This window comes from Anopheles merus, chromosome 2L (assembly GCF_017562075.2).
Source record: "Anopheles merus strain MAF chromosome 2L, AmerM5.1, whole genome shotgun sequence".
Taxonomy (NCBI): domain Eukaryota; kingdom Metazoa; phylum Arthropoda; class Insecta; order Diptera; family Culicidae; genus Anopheles; species Anopheles merus.
Genome location: NC_054083.1, coordinates 12,786,437 through 12,807,106, shown reverse-complemented (window position 1 = coordinate 12,807,106; position 20,670 = coordinate 12,786,437). Strand labels below are relative to the sequence as shown.

The window sequence follows — 20,670 nt, the reverse complement described above, 5'->3', positions numbered from 1 at the left end:
TGTCGACAGCTATTTACTTGCCAAGTGCATGGCAGTGCGTACGCAAACGCCACGGCGGGCTTGCGGAGATTGAGACGATCAAACAACAACAACAAGAGCAAGTACGATAGTTCGTTTGGTGACACATAAGAAAAACCATAAATCACATCTTCAGTATGCTTGTTGTTTGCTTCCGACCAGAGTGTGCGTGGAGTCAGCAGAAGTTGTTGTCATACGAACACGTTCGACTCGTTCTCTCTTTCTTGCTCTCCATCTCGCAGCAGGAGGTGACCATTGTGCCTTCCCATCGAAACGAACAATTCGCTAACCACAATTTCACCACATCCTATCAGCCAACACGATCACATTGGTCACAAATGCTGGAACAAAGCAAAATCAATTGCCGCTACGCACTCGGCAAACGGAAACCCGATGGCCGTGCTATCACACGGGCAAAGAAAATATGGTTCCCGTTTTTCCAAATCTAATAAAAATCATTGACCCTGAATAAACTTATTTCAACAATTTGATATGGTGAATTAAATCTAATAACAGTAAACACCCCGATGCTCCTGGGGCGACGCGCCCGAAATCGTCCTCGACACCGAGAGATTTAATGACTTCAACCCGTCGTATGAAAACAGCCCTCGCTCACACACAAACACACAGGCTGCAGGATGCTCACCCTCGATGTTGCGGTGTAAAAACCTAGGGATTGCAAACCAGACGCTATTTTCGGTCCCCTCCCGGCAAAGGATGCGATCAGGCAGGCGTTCTTGCGAGGGCCCGCCACTGCCAGTGTGAAATGGTTCGTTTGGTCCAGCCCAGCCAAACACACGCAAACCGAGGCGTCAAACGGCACCCCTCGGGAAATAAATAACGATGCGAAGGGTTTGCACAACTCGGATTGCGCTACGGTTGTTTTAGCTCGGCGAGGGAGAGCAAATGAATTGAGTCTTAATAAGTGATATTATGTGATTTTCATTCAATTGAAAACATTGCACCACCACAACGCGCAACCCCTTGGCCCTTTCCGCTCGGTGCGCAGATCGCTGTCGGTGGGGAAGTGGTAAGAGAAGGGAAAAGGGTGAGTTTAGTGTTGAGCCAGCAGAGGGTAGTTAAGGGTGTCGGCCTGAATCAACGAGTGCGTCCGTTAACGAGCGGGAAAATATATTGCACGATGGATCGAGCGTGCTATTTAGCGAGAACTATCGATGAAATCTAAACACTGAACAAGGGAGTCTACCGGCAAAATGTGCACTGATAAACAGGATCGTACGCTTTAAGTGAAGGTAATTTATTAAGTAGGCTCATTCATTTGGTTGGATGGTTTGACGAATGAGCGCAGTTATTTCATATTTAAAAAAATTAACGTTGGATACAATTAATGCAACGAGGTTTTTTTTACTTCATGAAACCTTCTTCCTTTTACAGTACATCAACGGCTTAACGTTTGAAATATGAAAGCGACCATCAAAGCATGATCACATATGGTAATGAGCTAAGCGTCTTACTCGTGTTATATTGTTTAGCCTAATTCGCTTAGCAGCAAACACCGATGTATCAAATAAAAGTAAAACGAAACCCATCAAAGATTCATTCGAAAGAACGGAAGGTTTTAAGTGCTCATCACAATATCAACACAAAAAAAAAGGAAAACCATTAGCCCTACCGTAAACCGTCAGATGCCTCGAATCCTTACCACCTGCTCTAACGGTGATGAAATCGGACACCCATCCATCCAGCCCACCATGAACGCTCTTTCCATCCTCTGCAGCCGTTCCTAAACTCAGCCCAACCGAGCCTATCAAGCGTTTACGCGGCCGAGCAACAGCGAACGAACGCAAATCAAAGTGAGAATTCTGACACCTTGCAACAATCGGAAATCGGAATAAGTCAATTTGCGAACCTTCCGCTCACGCGACAAGGGGCGGAGACCGGAGACTGTTCGCCGGCCTTTTCCCCCCGTACCCTACTTTAACACCGCTTTCCAAGAAGGCACGCAAGGGAAAACTTTGCACCGGGGTGTTGTCTTTTTTTTTTGTTCCTCGCTTCTTTGCACTCTCTCCTTGTCGTGTTGACGCAACCGAAGCGGAAAAGCCACGGTGGGCCATATGGGAATTTGAGGCCACGCTCTGTCCCTCGCATTTCCCGCGTTGATGTTGATAGATTTTCGAGGTTTTTAGCCCGGGGAACGACTGCCCTCCAGGCGGCCAGCTCGCTGTTCTTATGCTGTTCGTTTGCGAGCGCAAAAAAAAGAGCAATACAAAGCAGTCACCCTCCTCGATGATGGACCGCACAGCATTGAGCAGTCGCCGACAATGGTCCTGACCCTCCTGCAGCAGCGAGGGGAAGTGTTTTATCCCGAAAATCTCGCCCTAGCTTCTTGAGGGTCGGGCATGGCTGTCGTGAGGAGAGACGAATGCAAAGGGGATGAAATCTTGATGACTGTGCGTGATAATATATCCATTATCCGATTAAGTTAAGTGAAAATGCCACTTGTTATTTAGATATTCATTGGCCTCCGGGAAGCGGCCGGCATCCGGGGGGTGGGAACGGGCAATAGGGGAACGGAAGTTGGTGAATTTTTGCCGAACCGGGCCACGACAAAAGTTCGGTCAGAAACGTTTGGCTTTTTGTTACAGCCGACTTGATAAAGAGGCTTTTATAAGCCCGCAGGGAACTTGGGACTAAAATTTCCAAGTGTTTTGCTCTACCAGCGTCGGGAGGTAATGCTCATCACGGTGGCCCATCGGAGGTCTATCGGAGTGTTCGGGAAACTCTCCCGAGGGTTTGCTTTGCCAGCCTCGGCGGTTGTTATTGGAGTGAGTGGCAAGTTTCAGTTTCAAAAACCATCGCACACGATATGACCTTCCCCCTAGAGCTGTCGGAGTCCTGCCGGGCGGTGCGGTAGGACCGAAAAGTGAACAGATGATACCGATTTCCCGTGGAGACAGGAATGTGGACAGCCCAGGCACTGGGTTCTAGTGTCGTTTTGATGCTCTCGTTTCAATTATCGCACTTTATGCATTGCCTAATGATTCCATTTGCGAGTGTCCCGCACGGTCGTAGCGTTTTCTGACAGCCAGCCGTCCACAGTAAAGTTCCCGTCTTCGTTTGTCAAATTGGATGAAGTGATTTTAATTTCTACGACCGTTGGAAAGAATAAAATGGGATGAGACGGTCACCTCCTTCGATTCAGCTCGTGCTGAGGACGGTTCCGGTCGATCCTCTTCAAACTCTCGGGAAGGGCTAGCGCTAGGATCCGCATCCGTGCACGAGGACTGCGAGCTGCACGACTGCAGCAGCCCAGATGGCGATGGATTATCGCTACACCGGGGTGAGGTTTAGTTTTCATATTCAATTTGTTCAATTTGAGTCACGCGCAAAAACTGTGAGCGATTCATCAAGGATTCCGGGCAGGATGTTTTGAGCGATATTTGACAGCCGAGATTTGACGCGACGCGTTTCCGCTGCTCGGTGCGCCAGGATGCTGGTCCTACGCGAGGGATTAGTTTCGCTATTAGCAGCTGTTTCCTCACGTTTTCCCTTTCCGTATTTTTTTTCTTTTCATAAGCTTCCCTACTTTCGTTCGATTGAGCGTACACGATCGGCCAGCGAATCTTTAGCCATTAGATATATTTATATTTGATATTTGCCCCGCCACTACCGATCCGGCGAAGCGCAGATGACGACAGCGACATTCGCTGCTAGCTACCGTCGTCGCCGGCCCATGGTTTCCGGGCGATGAAACCGTGTCACTTTTCGGGGTCGGTGAAAATTCATCACTAATTAAAACCGTACCGATTTCATCAATTAATTAAATGCTCGGTTCGGAGGCATTTTTCATTCCGCCGTGGTCGATTTAATTTTTACGCTGGAGCGAACGCGCCTGGGGAAGTGTGGGAGAGTCGATGGAAAACCCAAAAATTGCGCACTGTTCTTTCAGATCCGAGGTCGGCAACAGGCCGGCAAAATGAAGAGTGGGAACGGAGGAACCGAATTGGACGCTTTGGCAAAACGATTCGAATTCGGAACCAATTTGAAAGTGAAAATGCAAATTGATAGGCAAGGACGGGGAAAGCAGAGATAGCACGGGCGGGCTATATGGGTATTATTCAAATTAAATTAAGGACCAATAGGGGATAGCAGCATCCTCGCCAGCGTCAGCACAGATACACCCCGCTCCATAAAAGGGTTGTTGAATAGAAAATTAAACTTTATTATAATTTAATATGATTAGTCCTACATAGAGCGTTCTACCGTTCCTGTGCGGGTAGCGGCAGAGTCCGGAGTTTAAATAGAGTTTCGAGAAGGAAGATGTGATCCTTCTTGCTTAGCTAGGCCGGGATTGGCCGTTTGTTGGATCTTGATGGACCTATTTTAAAATTTAATCAATAAATATAAGGATGAGCCACCCGTCTTTGGGCTGTACATTTTCATCTTGACCTCTACTTTACGAAACAGTGATGGAAAGTTTGTTGTTGATCCCTTTTCTTATTGTGATGGAAGAGGTCTAACGATTTGGCCACTTTTATGAGGAATATTGGTCAAATATTCAATAGCTGATGAGCTCTACTAAATTAGCACGTTCGAGGTGCATCATATTTTACGATGTCGATTGACTGTGTTTAAAAAATGAGTGTTCTTTGTGCAGAGTTCATCATTTATTTTATTTGCTTAAAACTTTTTTTGTCTTAAGAACTTTTAAAAATCCATTGAAGTTAAAATAATAATTTCATTGCTCGAAGGGTAAAATTTCAAACAAAAAGCAAAGCCATCCATCATTGCCGTATTTGACAGCTTGTTTCGATAGGATTCTTCATGCATGAAAAAGTAATCTTTCCAGGCTCTTTTTAGCTAATTTTAAAGGTAAGCAATGAAATAAATCGATCAAAGTGCTTTGCGAGAGCACTGAATTTTACCGCCACCCAGATGGTACCACTGCCCGAGGGGCTAAAAATGGGCATGAGACATTCTTTAAACTGCTCCATAATTCACCACGGCAGCTTCATTTGGCCACTTTAGCAACCGTTCCGTCAGTGGGTGTATTGGCATTGTACTGCACCAATCCCTCGGATCCCCGACAGACCTCCAGATGGGTTTCCCTTTAAAGCCAGCGTTGCACGACGAGCGCAAGTAAAGCAAAAAAGCATCTCATTCCGCACTGCTCATTATTACCGCCGTTGGGCAGCCTCCATCCGGGCGCCTAGAATAGTGGCTGTACTGTCTGCTTTGGGCTAAATACAATGGCAACCTCGTCCCCTTTGCCGCAGTCTACGTCAGCTCTTAATAAACACATTAAAGTTTCATATTATAAATGACTTTCCAGCGCGAAACGTATGCCGACGTCGTAAATTATCGTCCCTCAGTCTTCCGGCCTCGTCTGCCCACACTGGAAGGGAGAAATGTCCTCAGACGCATTCAGAAAGAGAAAGTATTCTTTTTATGCCAAGGGAGAGAGCGACCGAGAAGGGAATCGAGGGCTGGCAGCCCTTGGTTTGATCCTGTTAGCAAACAAGCCCCAGCCCTACGATCCTTATCCGATCCGGCTAGATACGCTCGACTTTCCCGCCGTGATTATAATCATCACTTAGCCGTAGCATTATCGATGATGTTATGTTTCGGAGCTGCTGCTTTTGTTTCCCTCCGTAGGCGCGCGCCCGTGCGTGTGTGTGTGAATTAGCTTACATACGTGATACTGAGGCAGGTTGGTAGGAGGCGTATGGGGTGCATTAGCGCGAAACAAAACCGAACAGGAAGGCGCACACGCCGCCCTCCCCGTGCAAATCATTCAAGGAAGAGTGATGATTATAATAAGAAAGGTAAACAGCATCATCAACATCTTCGCGTGCATTAGGCGAAGGAAAGGCGGAAAAATAAGGAAAAGCGCGGTGTCCCTCGGCGAGCTGCGATGGGAAATTGGCGGTGGGCATGATTCCGGGGAGGATGTGTTGGTTTTTCCCGTGAGAACGCTAGGAAAAATGCAACGTTCTGCTGTTTTGCCGTTCGGCTGCCCGTTGTGTCGAAGAAATTGGCCACTCACACCCACGGCCGCAAGCAGCACGATACAGGCACGACCTATCCGGCCGTCCCGTGCTCTGTGTGCACAGTGAAGCGAAGCCAAGGGGAAAAGCATCACGTTTCTGGAGGAATCTTCCGTCCGCTTACCTTTATGATCACGACCACCCTTGTCCGGATCGAGGTCGTCCTTGTCCTTCTCGTCGTCCGACACCATCGCGTCGTCGTCGTCGTCCGTCTTGTTCTTTGGCTCCCACGTCATCTTGTTCTCCTTTTTGAGCCGCCGCCGGGCGTTCGCGAACCAGGTGGACACCTGTGTCAGCGTCATCTTGGTGATGATCGCCAGCATGATCTTTTCGCCCTTGGTCGGGTAGGGGTTCTTCTTGTGCTCGTTCAGCCACGCCTTCAGCGTTGCGGTCGATTCGCGCGTTGCATTCTTCCGGCGGGCGGCCAGATCGTACCCGGCACCGTATCTGGAAAGGAAGCAGGAAAAGTAAAGATTGGTTTATAACTATCGGTAAATAGTATTTACACCATTGCAAACAATCTAGTACAATGTATACAAATCAAATTCTGTATCAAAAATCGCTAAGGTTGGCATCGGCTACAACTAAACCTTGGGATCAAAATAAGAACCTTAAGACACACAAACACATCTCTGCACAACATCAAGCACACTACCACCAACAGGCATTCAGTAAAATAAGCGGAAGAAGTATAACCACCATTAAAATGACAAATTGTCTTTGCTCGACGCTCGCGCCTGTGTTCGGCTGTCTGGATCGGTGGGGGCGCACACAGTTCTTCTTCCAGGCGACCTTCAGGCCCGAGCGACCGATCAAGCCGGCCCAACAACCGGTGCGGTTGCTTCATCGCGTACCATGGCCGTTTTATTCTATCTCCATACGCCCGTGCTTCGTTCGGGTTCTTTCGCGGGCCTCTCTCGGGCGAATATATTCATAATCATAAATCATGCATGCAACCAGCGGGTGGAAGCTGACCCATCCAGCACGGCCCGGGATACACCTTAGCCGAACGCTCACCCAGCCCCCAAAAACGGGGACCAATGTGACAGCCCCATAAGGGACGGCGCGAAACATGTCACACGTTGCGCTGGGCGTCTGGCCCAGCCGCGTCTTGAGGAATGCCTGTGCCCCGAATAGTGGTCGATCATACCACGGTCGGTGGTCGTGGTATTAAAGAGGAAGAGCGAACTTCCCTTCCGCCCAGTGGCCTGTGACGCAAGCCCAGTTCACGTTCGGCTGTTCGGTGGTTCATAAATCCCGCGGTAAAATAATTATTTATTTGTCTGTTTGTTTGCTAGTTTGTCCACAGGTTGGCTACTTTGTGTGTGTATGTGCGCTAGGCGAACGCGCGTCGTGAATGTCGAGCTTGTTTTTCCTGTTTCGATGGGAAGAGCCCTTCCCGGCGTGCCTTCCGTATCGTTCGGGCGAATAAAATGTTATCGTTCATCCGGATCCGGATCGTTGTCTTTTGCCGACCGGCAGTAAGTTAATCGAATATGCATTTCTATTCTCTTCAGCCCTGAACCAACCCACCCTGCCACCGTCTTAATTCAGTCGCTAGTTTTGGTTTGTTTGTTCTTTCCAGACCAGGCCATATGAGTTATGACCCTCGAAAGGGGTAATTTATTCAAGCTGAAATATTAGTTCCAGGTCAATTCGTGACTAATAAATTCATCATCATTTAACAAATGATAACAATAATTCTACCACCGTACCTCCGTCCACTCCAATGTTCGGACTCTTCCCGCTCCATCAAAAAGGTACAATAGGTGAGCGAAAAGCGATCGAGCACATCCAGATCAAAGCGCATTGCGCTAGATAAGCATGGTTTTGTAATCCCCTGATCAGGATGTATCGTGAACAAAGCACAGAAGACATATTTCCCTATTTAGTTAATCCCCACCGTAGCGTGATAAGAGTGATCTGTTCTTGGTACCGCTCACCATTTAAGCCTGACAATGAACAACTATCCCGCTGCTATGCCGAAATAGACAATCTCTTGTGAAGATTTAAATCGATCTTCCCAGATGTGCGCTTGCCTTAGCGCACGCTCTTCCGCATCAAGACCAGTAGCTGCGCGTGGAAGCCCTCCCTGGTCCTTATAACAAAAGTGAGAACTTCGATCGCATTCTTCACAACCCCAGCCCAGATGTGAGCCAGAAGGACCACCTCGGGTGGCCACGATCACTACCAGGTGAGGTAGCTGCCAGTAGCACTGTTACTGGTTCGGGGGTTCCGTCTCCCCACCTGCCGTCTGGTGTCGTCCCGCACCAGGCTCGCTGGATCGTATTATTTATTTGATAAACCAAATGAGCATCAATTCCGTGGCTAAATACAGATGTTATCGGATCGTACGGCTGGATCGCGAGTGGACGGCGCTTGCTGGCGGCCCGTGTCCGCGCGCGTTCGTGTGTTTGTGTGTATGTCTTTGAACATATTCCAGAAAATCTCCCCAAGCAGCGCTCGCTGATCCTGCCCGGTAGTGGGGCGGGAGATCACTCACTGCCGATAATCGCAACCATCATCGGGGGCTGCTGGGTTCGGGCGCACAACAGCAGGGAGGCAACGTTCGTGAAAAGCAGCGGCTACCGTGGAGACCGCTCAAGCCGCATTATTGTTGTCGATTTTGATCTTGTTTCTTTTTTCTCTCCTATCGTATCTCATTTCTTTTGCTTCTCTCGTGCCTCGGACTCTCGGGCCTGCTTCTGGTCATTCAATGTTGCCATTGCTGTGGCGATGGACAGAAACCGTAGCGGCCGCGCGTTTCAAACGCAACATCAGACCGTAAGGGAGACATTCTGCCAACGTCCAACCAAAACCGACAAGATCAGTCTTATTCTTGATGTAAAGGAATCGTGCATCGGAGGTGATCGGAACAAAAAATCAAGATTAATAACGGTAATGAGTCCCAATTAATTAAAGTTGAATAATAATCGGCCACCAGGCACGATATGAAGACAGGATCCAGCACGCAAGCACGCGAACGGTAAAAGATGTGACAAAAAACACGCTTGAACACAAAGACATGGACTTTCAAAAAGCTTTTAAAACTGATCGTTTGTTAAATAAATGGCGCTTCTAACAATAACAACAACGACAACAACAACAACAGGGTAAAAGGAAGCTGACCAAACGAACACAGCTGCGGCACAATCGAGGGGGATAAAAAGGAACAATTACCGCAGAACTAGCCCGTACTGAAGTACGACGCTTCACGGTTTGTGGTTACGGCTTTCACTTGCAGGATGACATCGCAACAACACTGAGTGCTTTAAAAATCGCATCACCATTCGGTGCATCAGTCCCTGTCAATCATGCGGTTTCCAGTCACGCATTATCTACAGCCTCCCAATAAGACCCCGCCATCCCACCAGTTTGCTGCGCGAGAGGAACGGGAGGATTTGGAAATATGAAAATTAGTCCTCACACCATCCGTCGCGCTCTATCGGTGCGCGGTGTGCACTTAGCGTGGTGTAGTGTACTAATTTTTGTTCCCGGACGGACATTCGCGGTTGATTGCACTCGTGATGTGGCGCTGCTCGCGCTTATTCACTCCACGGGGAGGTTGTCGCAGCGCGAGCGAGCCACGGCGGTTTGCGTGGCATTCATTATCACCCACGTTCGGGGCGCGAACGGTTTTGGAATGTATAGCAGTGGTGGGGAAGGGAAATGGAAGAGAAGCGGTGTCAGATGAACTATTGCTCGGGCAGTTAATTTTATTTATATTCCCCCGGACCGACCGTGTACCAATGCTGTCCCGAACCGCTCTCCTGCTAGCCTGTTTGATTTTAGGGATGCGCAGCAGGCGAAGGAATGCCGCAGGAGGCACAGACACGATCACGAACTGGCAAATTGAAAAATAAGCGCAAAAATGGCTTCATCCCCGGTTACATGTGCATAGCACACAAACACTGCCGTGTCGCGTGAAGGGCTCTCCCCAACGCATCACTTGTGTCAGTGGGACAAATGTGGGCTGGCTGGGGGGAAGGTTATTATTTTTGTTTAATTCTTTTTCATTTAGTGCAGTCACTAAAATGCTGCTGAAACTGTGTCCACTGCACGCTGGAGGCTACGCTCGCTGCGTATAAATCATCCATGATTAAGCCACCCAGTCGAAAAGGTTCACAGGAGGGTTCCCCACACCCCACTATCGTCTGTTGTACAATAAAGCTAACCATTGAGCTTCATTTTTTGCTGTCTTGTTGAATGGATCGATTTAAACGCGTCATCCGACAGTTTTCAAAAAGATTTCTGCTTAGCACTGTAACTTTTGTGTCAATTTGTTTTAACATCTTGAGTCGCACTAATCTGAAGTGTCATAAACAACCAAGTGAAACATAAACCAATTCACCATATCAGCTGACAAAACTAGCCAAAATGGCTGCATTTGATAATACATGGAGAAATCTGTGAGCAAATAGCTTGCGAACTAGCTTGAACAACTTGCGCATTCAATGTTCATTCACCACATGTTTTATGATGATGCATCAACATGTGTGCGATTCGTATCGTTTTCCCGCTGTCCTACTCGTTTGCTAAATCGCTTCAAGACATGCAGTTCCTGTTTGCCCTGTTTGCAATTTTCGTTTGTCTATCCGTATGCAACAAGCTATGGCTGCCACACCGGTAGATTGTCCGTATCGCTGTACACGTTTTGCATGTGCAGTGCCGCCGGTGTGCCGACGGTGGTGACAAAGTTTTCCGCCTTGCGCACGAAGCACACACTCGCAGGTGACAGACACGCTCATTATCGTCGCCATGTTATTATGAGTGGTTGTTAATTAGTAATTTTGATAATTGCTACAACACGCATAAAGATAGCCACATTGTCGTTTGCGCTGACGGTGGTTCGAATTCGTGCTCAAAGATTAGATTAGAGAATGGATATTTTATTGCAGGAAGCATGTTTCCGAAGGGAATGACAAGATGAGAAATCACTGCTGCACGTGTATCAAACCGATACATTATTTATCGGCCTGTTGCTTTGCAATATTTAATGCCATTATAGTAAAAAGTAAAATAAGAATCACACATATTGTATGTTCAAATCTGTGATGTAGTTTGTAGCTAAAGCTTTGCATACCCTTTGACGTATTTTTCCCAGTGAACTAGGCATGCAAAATACCATTCTTTTTTCCATAACCCATACATGCAATGAGCTCAAGGCAAAACCCTTGATGCCTAATGACATTGCCTTGTCATGATGGTTCGGTTTCGATCAACTGGCCACAATCAGCGACCAAAACGCCGGACACTGAAATGCACTTTTTCTGGTGCGTGCTCCGCCACTTTTATACCATATACAATCGCGCGCGCATATGTCCATGCAAGTGCAGTGACGATCGGCCGCTAGCATGTCAGGTAGTAGCAAATTATCATATTTGATTAGGTATTAATTACATGCATTTTCGTCTGCATTTAATTACAATGCACCGACACCAGTACTACTACCACCACTACTACACATACAAACACGGTGGGCTGGTAATGCACTGTTGCTGTTCCCCGTTAGCCCTGGGGAGCCTTACATGGTGTGTGACTTTTATTTTCCCTCCACCACACATCACAATGCAGTTCTGACAGTGGGTTCTCTCTCTCTCTCTCTCTCTTTCTCTCTCTCTCTCTCTCTCTCTCTATCTCTCTCTCTCTCTCTCTCTCTCTCTCAAACATACACATACGTGTGAGTCGCCAAGCGCAAAGCCGTCTGCCTCCATCAATCGTGAGTTTGTATGTGAGAGATTACTAGAGGCACACAATAGGGAATCTATGGCCGATGATATTACGTGCATTTGATTGCCCATTATTAGGAACAAATATTGTTTTTGTTGCTCCATCTTCGGGCAGTCGTTTATTGGCTTAGTTTTATTTTATCTGATGCTGTCCATGTGTGCGCGTGTGTGTGGTGGTGCATTTCGAAACATACGTTACGGGGTTGTTGTTTGCATGTCGCTCGATTTGAGCGCAATTTGCATCGGATGCAAATGGAATAAGGTTGTAAAGTACACTTGTTCCCGGCTAATTCGTTGCTAACGGTTTGCTAATGGATGCGTTTTACGAGCGATATTAGAACACCACATTAGACGACGATGCCATGCGTCGATTTGATATGATCAATTATGTTTGTTAATAAACGCTCCAATGATGGACAAAACGATAGCACAATAACCCAGGTCGATTTGTAAAAAAAATATTATAAAACTAAAAAAAGCTTTTTACTAATGTATGACTAATTTATAGTTGGAAGTAATATAATGTTTAGAAGAAAAAAAAGATTTTTTGAAGCAACAAATATTAAAGCAACGAATAGTCTACAAAGTTTCTAGGAAATTTTGATTGATTAACTTTACACCCAATTGAAAACAAGGAGGCCACTTGATTGTTAAAGTCTTTGGCTGTACGATAATCAACGTAAACTGCTTTGCACAACTACCACCACGATGGCGACGACGACGACTACCAGAAGTTCATGGAGAATTCAAACTTTAAAACAAAAGCACCGATGGCGAACAACCCTAACCCGTCCGACACCTTCGCTTTGTTTTGCTGGAGAGAAAATTGAAAGCGAACCGAAGCGAAAGTTCCTAAGGCTACGCTACCGGTCGGAAAACTAAATTCATTTTGCACCGTGCGGTAGGAAAAAGTTTTCCGTTTTCGTTGGAGAAGTCACTTTCATTCGACATTGCCTCGACTGTGCCTCGAGCCCCGAGCCATACCGTTTCCCTCGGGAAAATCATCAACTTTTGCTGTGCACGGATCATGCCGTACAAACTATTTGGCGTTAAGAACGTTCCATTTTTGCTAGAATCAAAAAGAAGAAAAAACCCCTTCAGAACTGTCTTTTCTCTCTTTCTCCGCCCAGAGATCTCTAGCGCAAAAAAAAGGACGAGGCGCAAAAAAGCGTCTCCGGCAAACACTTTTAACACCGTGTCGTATTCGGAGCTGCGCCACCAATCTCGGGTCATAAAAATGGATGTGAAACAATAGATTTAATAGTCGTACTACACTACTACGTACAAGCGAAACTTTTACTTGACGCCTAGCTCGTGCTCACACCCCAGGCTCGGTGCTGGTGCTCTCTTTCTCGCCCGCGTACGCCACCGAATGGTGGGGCTTTGAAGGGCAAACAAGGGGAAAAGGGTTGCCCACTTTTGACATGTACCATAAATTACAATTAAGCTCAACATATGTATCAACTGCACCACCCGGGCCGCTTCGTTCCTTCCTACGCGAGGCGTGTGCATCGGCCATTGCTCGCCGTCCCATTCGCGCATTGCGCCGGTGCGTTATCCTTGTTTCTCGCAGCTTCCCGTTTGACATTTTGCACTGCTGCGCGAACTGGTGGAGCAATCAATTTGGGGCCGCGATGCTGCGTCTTTCCCCTTCTCGCTGTGAGATTTCAGCACAAGAAAGGAACTCTCTCGCTGGCTCTCTCTATCTCTCGCGCGGGCGCGCGCGCTCGCCCTTCCTGGCATGTCAACGGTCGGCGCGTTCGCGTGAGAATTTCCACGCGGCAAGATTGCGTCCGTCCAGACGCGAATCGAATATGATGATATACCCACAACGCTGCCACCACCACCTGCCGCCCCGTTTTGCCCTCCCCCCCATACGGCCAGCTGATTTGCATGGTGCGAGCGAGATTTTCAACGAGGTCGCGTTTTTCGCAAGTCGCTCGGCCGGGCGCGGAAAGCGAAATCTAAACGATCTCGTGTACGACAACCCAAATAGCAAACTCGCTAACGAACGACGGCAACGACGGAGCGAATAAAGGCAAACGTCACCGCTCTAATGTCACCTCGGCGGCTGTTCGCGTTCTAAAATGGCTGTCCCGTCGATGACGATGGTTTTAATTTTAGATGCTCGTTGCGATACACCACCGTGCCTCTGTCTCGTGTTGTTTCCCGTGCCACTCGCTCCTGTTGGCTAGCCGAGCATTGAAACGAACGCGATACACGGTGGTGAGTTGCATGGTGGTTTTTATTTTGGGTGTTATTTTTCTCCCCATTTGTGTGGTTTTTTTTGTTCCTGTGTGCAATGAGAACTGATGCAAAGCCACACCAGTGATGAAGATGCCACACGACCAAGTTTATCGGTGTACCTGTGTGTGTGTGTTTGCGCACTCCATGCGCCAATGCTAGCAGTAGAGTGGGGCAAATCCGCAGCGAAGCGACACAATAAAACCAAGAAAAAAGCAGAATCAAACATGGTTTCTAAAAATTGCATTTGCATCGCATGTTGCATTTTTCTGCCCTGCTCTAGCTCGGCACCGCTCACTTTCCTCCCTCCTCCCCTAAGGGATGCGGTGGTGTGTTGTCAAATTTGTTTTTCTTGTGCTCCTCGCTCCTTTTTTTGCACCCACCGAACCCCCTTCCCGCACGGTTCCCCATTAGGTCCCAGCAACCGCATTGTTTCGTGCAGTTCGTTAAATGTCGCGTCTAAACAAATTGAATTTTTCACCCAAAGCCCCCTTCTCCCTGCCAGCCAGCCAGCCAGCTCGGAAATCTGTTTGCGCCTGGTTCGTTTCAAGGGTTGCCTTTCAGTGGTGGCCTCTAATCTCGGGTTGTGTGTAGTAGCATAACGCCAGTTCAAAAGTGCTCCCCGAGAGCAAGACCACTACACAGCGGATGATGCCAAATATCCGGTGTTTAGCAAGCTGATAACATGATCCTACTCTGCCACCCTTGGATCCGTGGGTGCGGGATGATGAGCTTGGGCGAACGTTTTTTGGGCGCTGATGGTTTGTGCTTGTGGGGTATGGCGGGGGAAAAAAGACTAAAGTGTGATGAAGCGTATTTCTCTCGGGCAAAAGTGTGGCCAATAGCGTTCGATATACTGTTTTGACAGTCAAGTTGGCGGTCATATGGCTGGAAATGGCAACTGTTGTACAACACAAATACAAGCGAATGTTTGAGCGAATTATTCAAGATTATGCAGTTTTACCCAATGTTTGACATTAATCCCAAGCGTTGTTTGGGAAACTTAATGCCACATTTATCGTTTGACCTGTTGATTTCGTTAATCCGCTATGGAATGCAACATAATTGTTCGTAAAATAATTTCAACTGTTAGTTTAAGAACTTCACGCGTTAATACCCCATATTTACTAAAACAACTAGCTACCATGTACTACCAGCCGCACACTGCCATCAGAAGAGCATTGTTACACTGGTATCTACTGACATACGACACATCGATAAAACCGAAAATCCCAATCCGGCTGCCGAGGTCTCCCCATTCCCCCCCCTAAATCCTAAACCGAAAAAGCAAACGCTCGGAATGTGGATCGGGTAAATCGCCGTTACTAAACGTGAGCCTCACAGCCTCGCAGCACAACCTCCCAGCAGCTACCGGAGGGATGCCGCCACCCCAGGATGCCGGAGTTTAACCCGTAGTGGAGCTAGCACGCAGCGAAATGGCAGCCAGGGAAAGGTATCGGTTGCAATATACATTCAAAACAAGACAAACTCACATACAAACACGCACACATACATGCAAAAAAGAAGACAAACATACGATAACAAAAAAACGTAGCAACAGCACGACAAGCAGCAGTACGGGCGCACAAACCATGTTATGAAATAGTCATGCGCATTTATGTTGCGAACGAGCGAGCGGGGACCTCCAACGCTCTGGGACGCTCGCGTACCCATTGCAGTGGCAGAAAGCAGTAAGAATGTTGGTGACATGGTGCATGTGTTAGTGGCTAGATGGGTAGATTGGGTATGGAACCGGAACCAGCAAAGCGTATCGGCACAAGATGTGACGTAGGACATGGAAAACTTAAATTTTCCTCCTCCCTTTCCATTTTCCCACCGGAGGGAAGCAATGTAAAAAACGACAAACAGCAATACACTGCCTTGGACGCGGGTGGGGTGGGGTTTTTTGAAACGGTTTGGATAAGGGAACGAAAACATCAACAAAATCAATCCCAGTTGCCAGCTTTGTTTTACATTCAGTGACATTTTGCGAGACGCTCCTCGAGGAGGGGGTATGTTTGTAGCGCCTACTCGTGCTTCGTGCCCTTGCAAAATGAAAGACTACGATGATAGGGCAGTAGAGAAGATTGCTATCTCTATTAGCATTTTGTACATACACATACACTCAGGCTTTTGCACTGAGACTGAGTATGCTCGGTACGAGGAGATGGCAGTAACGTTCGGGGGTTACTCATCAGCTGGAACGAGAGGCTTACCGTTTTGTGAAATTCTATCGAGATTTGCCCGAGCCGGGTGTGTTAGTGTGCAAAGTGTTTCCCCTGGTAGCGTGCTTCTATCAACCTCTGCAGCTGTGTTAGTGTTGTACAATAGCCCCAAAAGAAAAGGGTTTGTCACATGCGTATTCACATACGTGCGTCACCACACACACACCCAGCCACGCACACTTTCCGCAGAGAATAACGATACAATCACCCTTTCCTTTCTATCGTGTGGCACTCCGTACTCGGAAACACATTTTCATAGCGAACAAATTTATCCGCCTATCCGTCGGGCGGTCGAGGGGTTTCCCCCGTTTCATCGTCGTCTCGTAACTTTAAAGCCATCCTTGGCCATCCCAACAGGAACAAGAACGCCCGTCGGAAGAATCTCCATCCACCGATCGTTGTCGTTTGCCGTTGTTCTCGGTCTTGTCCTCTGGTCGGTCCGGTGCGCTGGTCGTGTGCAGTATCACTTTAAATTTATTCAATTTATACATGTGAAACAAAATGGCGGCGCCTAATCGATTTAATTTTATGATAATGGCGAATAACATTATACCGGCTTCGTTCGCCCAAGGGAACCCGTCCACCAAAAGGGAATGATGGATGCAATGGACGGCGCACACTGCACCGCCAGATTCACTTCGGGGCCGTTTCGGGGATCGGACGGACGTATGGGAGGCCCGACAACGACGACACACGGAACGAGTTTCACACCGTTCCCTTTGGCGCTTCGCCTACCTACCAGACGCCTCGTCCTGCGCCTCACGCCACTACTGTCGAGGACATCGCCGCAAGCCATCGCAAGGAATGAGTGTAACGAGCGAGCGATCGAAGCCTGCGGAAACCCTCCACTACTCAACCGCTGACACGATGGACACCACCAAAGGGGCTTCAGGTTGTTTTGTCCGGAGAGGGGTTTGCCTACCCCATCCAAAGGGGTAGGATCCGCTGTTCCAAACCTTTCGTTCGAAACATTCTTCGCAGGGGAAAATGTTGTTTCCCAAACCTCCCCCCGGGGGGGACCGAGATGCCCAGTTTCTCGTTAGCATGGCGCTCGATTCAATCTCGTCGGCCCCATCTTGTCGCCATCTCGGTGCCGTTATCAGTCGCCAGCCCGTTTTTGGTTGGTAACGCCAGTTTTGGTGGTGTTGGTGTGGCGTGAGAGTTCCCCAGAATCTGGCAATCCGGCATCGGTCGCAAGACCACTTCTTGCAAGAACGCTACAGGAAAACGGGCACTGGGAAATGGGTTTGATCTCGATTCGATGTTTGTTGTCACCAGTATTCGTTGCGTTGTTCATTGACTGGCAAGCTTGTTTGGAGATTGGCTGGGGGACACGTTTCCCGTGCTGAGACAGTGAAAATGGGACGCAACTTGCGTGCTGCAAATTATTTGCATAATGAAATTTACGTAGAAATTGGGCGTCGGTAAATTTGTAGTAACATTTTTTTTATTGCTTTGCATGTACATGCACACGATACGGGTAATATTATGCAAAGAAATTCAACAAAAAAGTATTATTTTGCCAGAGCCTTTCCATCATATTTCAACCATTGTTATGAAGTTATAAATGTCTCACAAACACATCAAACCGCCCATTTGCAATTGACTTTACGATTATTGCGTTGCCCAAGCAAACATCCAAATCAATCCAAAACCCGTCGGCATAATGCACTGTGAACGACCGGCGCCATAAAATGGACACCTTTCACTGCCGTTCGATACCAGACTCGATACAGTGATCGTTACCGGGTCATGTTGGATCGTAAAATCAAAATTAAAATGCCTGCCAGGAAACGCAGGATTATCGTCACAAAGAAACCATAACCAGCCAGATCGTTATGATTCCGCTACAATCGCTTTTCCCCCGCACGCTAACCACACGGGTTTAAGTGCTCAAATATCTGCACACGTTCCAGCGTTTTCATTACCATATTTGCAATTTCAATTTCGTCCATCAATTTCACCGCTACCGAAACGACCCCATCAACACAACATTACTAACGCGAATCGAATGAAAATAAATGACCATCAATCGCAAAGAAAGAAGAAAAAAAACGAAGGGCAAAACAAAAAATCGACCCATGAAAGTGTGATTGAAAATTGTATCAACAGCATAAGCAATAACAAAAAAGGACGAATTCCATACAACATTGAAATGGCAACAAAAAACAAAAATACAAACCTCAAATATCCGTCTTTCCCGCACAGAGAGAACTCCGCAAACAACTTCTGGCGACAACGGTGCGGATAAAGTGCAACCGACGCTTTAACGCGTCAACGGTGCCCGGTGCTCCGTCGCGCCCGATCCGTACAACAGCAACGCACGCGGAGCGATAATAAAATATCATTCAATAAAAAATTGAAAAACGATTTAAGAGCCCATAAAAAATTCAAAAACTTTTACTTTCCCCGAGGCGCGTGTCCTGCAAGTGAAACGAAGTGCGGTTGTTGCTTCGGTCCTTCGGTGTTACTGTGAGAACTTCACTTTTTTGCTGTTGTGCCAGTGCCTTTCAAAGATCTATCGAATACGTCGCTTCATTCATCGGTCCCTTTGGAGGTGGGGGTATCTTTTTTTTTTTATTCGTTCTCTATCCTCCAGCTACCGGATTTTCCCTAACACATTTTCCCCGACCATAGGCAGAATGAGTGCGGTCGCGAGGATCCTTTCCTGGAGCCGTGTTTGTACGCGGTTTATTTCCGATCTTTCCACACGTTGGAGTGTGCTGTTTTTCTTATTTCTTCAATCGATAGGTAAAATATCCCCAGATGCTTCTTTATCCTCTTCTACATCTTCTCATTCGTTGACAAAGAGCGACCTTTTTTGCGGTGTATGAAAGTTTATCCACTCTAGAGCGAAACATGAAGCATTCATACTAGGCGTGAGGTAAAAATGAATATTCCCTACATCAATATATACAACTAACGTGATCGTAGGCTCTCAACAAGACTGCTCCAAATCATGACAGCAAATGGTTCTAAAAGTATAGTAGAAAAATCCCTACCTTTTTTACATATTAAGGTAGCAAGGGTGAGAGGTATGTATTCCAACGCGTAAGAAGGTCGCATTGAATGCGGATACGGAACCTGTTGAAATTTAAGGTGTTCGGTTTGGGGTAAAAAGGAGACCTACTCCACGATAGGTTCTCCCAAATTCCAGCCTGCCTGTGAGTCTCCCACGGAAATAGCTGGGAAATTCGATACGACGGCTTATGGTACAACTTTAACATACGTTCTTCAACGCACACGCGCGGGCAGGAAAGTATACCAAGGCCTCCCACTATACCCACCATTTCAATGCACCTTATTCTTATTCCGCTCAGAAAATCTGTCCATGTGCCACTTGACAATGATGTTTCTTCGCTTTTCAATAGTCCCTACCTCCCCTCTCCACACCCGAAATCGATCCCCGATGATGGTCGTTAAAAGTGAAATCGAATGAAAACTGTTCCCTGGCAGCCGATTTTTCCTATACGCCCGGTTTACCAACGGTACGGCACAGGGGGAATTGCTCGCGTGAAAATTCTACCACTTTCACACAAACACGTGCTCCGGGTTTCGCTGTGCCAGTCCCATGAACGAATGGTAAAGTGCCGCTGGCCAGCAATAAAAGAAATGCGAAAAAAGCTGTTTTCCGCGCATTCATCGGATGGAAAGTGTGAAAGCAGCTTCGCTTCATGGAAGAACGAGCGCACCCGAGCATAAGTGAAAGAACACAACCAACACACACAACAACAAAAAATAGACCGTGGAGCTTCTTGCGCCGGAGGAGGAACCAGATTGAGGTTTCCCAGCACACACAGCCATCCTTTGTGCCGGGACGGCAGCGAAGGATCACCGGTCCCACAACTAAGGGGTGGCTGACAAATTTCCCAGTTTCGGTACAATCCTTCAAATTGGCGTTTTCATTCGGTTTTCCTACCCTGGTCGCCGAACGCTCGAAACACGATTTTTCATCGGTATTAAATCGAAAAAGGGACCCCTCCACCGTGTGGCTTGTGCGCCCAAAGTACCCGATCGATGGGCGGATGGGATGGATTCAGCGAGGAATGACGCTCCAAGAACGATAAATTTGCCAGTTGTAGGTGTGTTTGTGTGTGAGGGCGCGTGGGTCTATAGATGCCGAGGTTGTGCAAACGCTATCAGATTGATTCTTGGAATCGCTCCATTCCAACGCTATGCCACACGGATCTTGTGCTTCCGCTTTAGCCAAGGCGCGCAAAGGACGCCCGGCACCGATTCCGTTCGTGCCTGGCAAGGAGTCAATTTAGGGAGTCTGTTTTGATTGAGCACGTGAGTTATACCCATAAATATGATTTGCACTTGTTTAGCACGATGTTCATCTCCATTTGGTGGCCGATTCGATTCACCGTCTACCATCTGGAGCCATATGCAGTCATTGAGCCTGGCGCTCGCTGGCGCTTCTCAAGTTGGATCGATTTAAAAAAA

General features: G+C 47.5%; 1 protein-coding gene across 3 annotated transcripts in view; it reads right to left on the bottom strand.

The window, feature by feature from the left end:
• The window catches only part of LOC121591936 (homeobox protein araucan-like), a 98,479-nt gene that overhangs the window by 4,242 nt on the left and 73,567 nt on the right, over nt 1-20,670 (bottom strand). For all 3 annotated transcript variants that reach the window (XM_041913047.1, XM_041913049.1, XM_041913050.1), the window contains one exon: nt 6,151-6,473. In XM_041913047.1, coding sequence (XP_041768981.1) covers nt 6,151-6,473 — 323 coding nt within the window. The remainder of the gene's footprint in view (nt 1-6,150; nt 6,474-20,670) is intronic.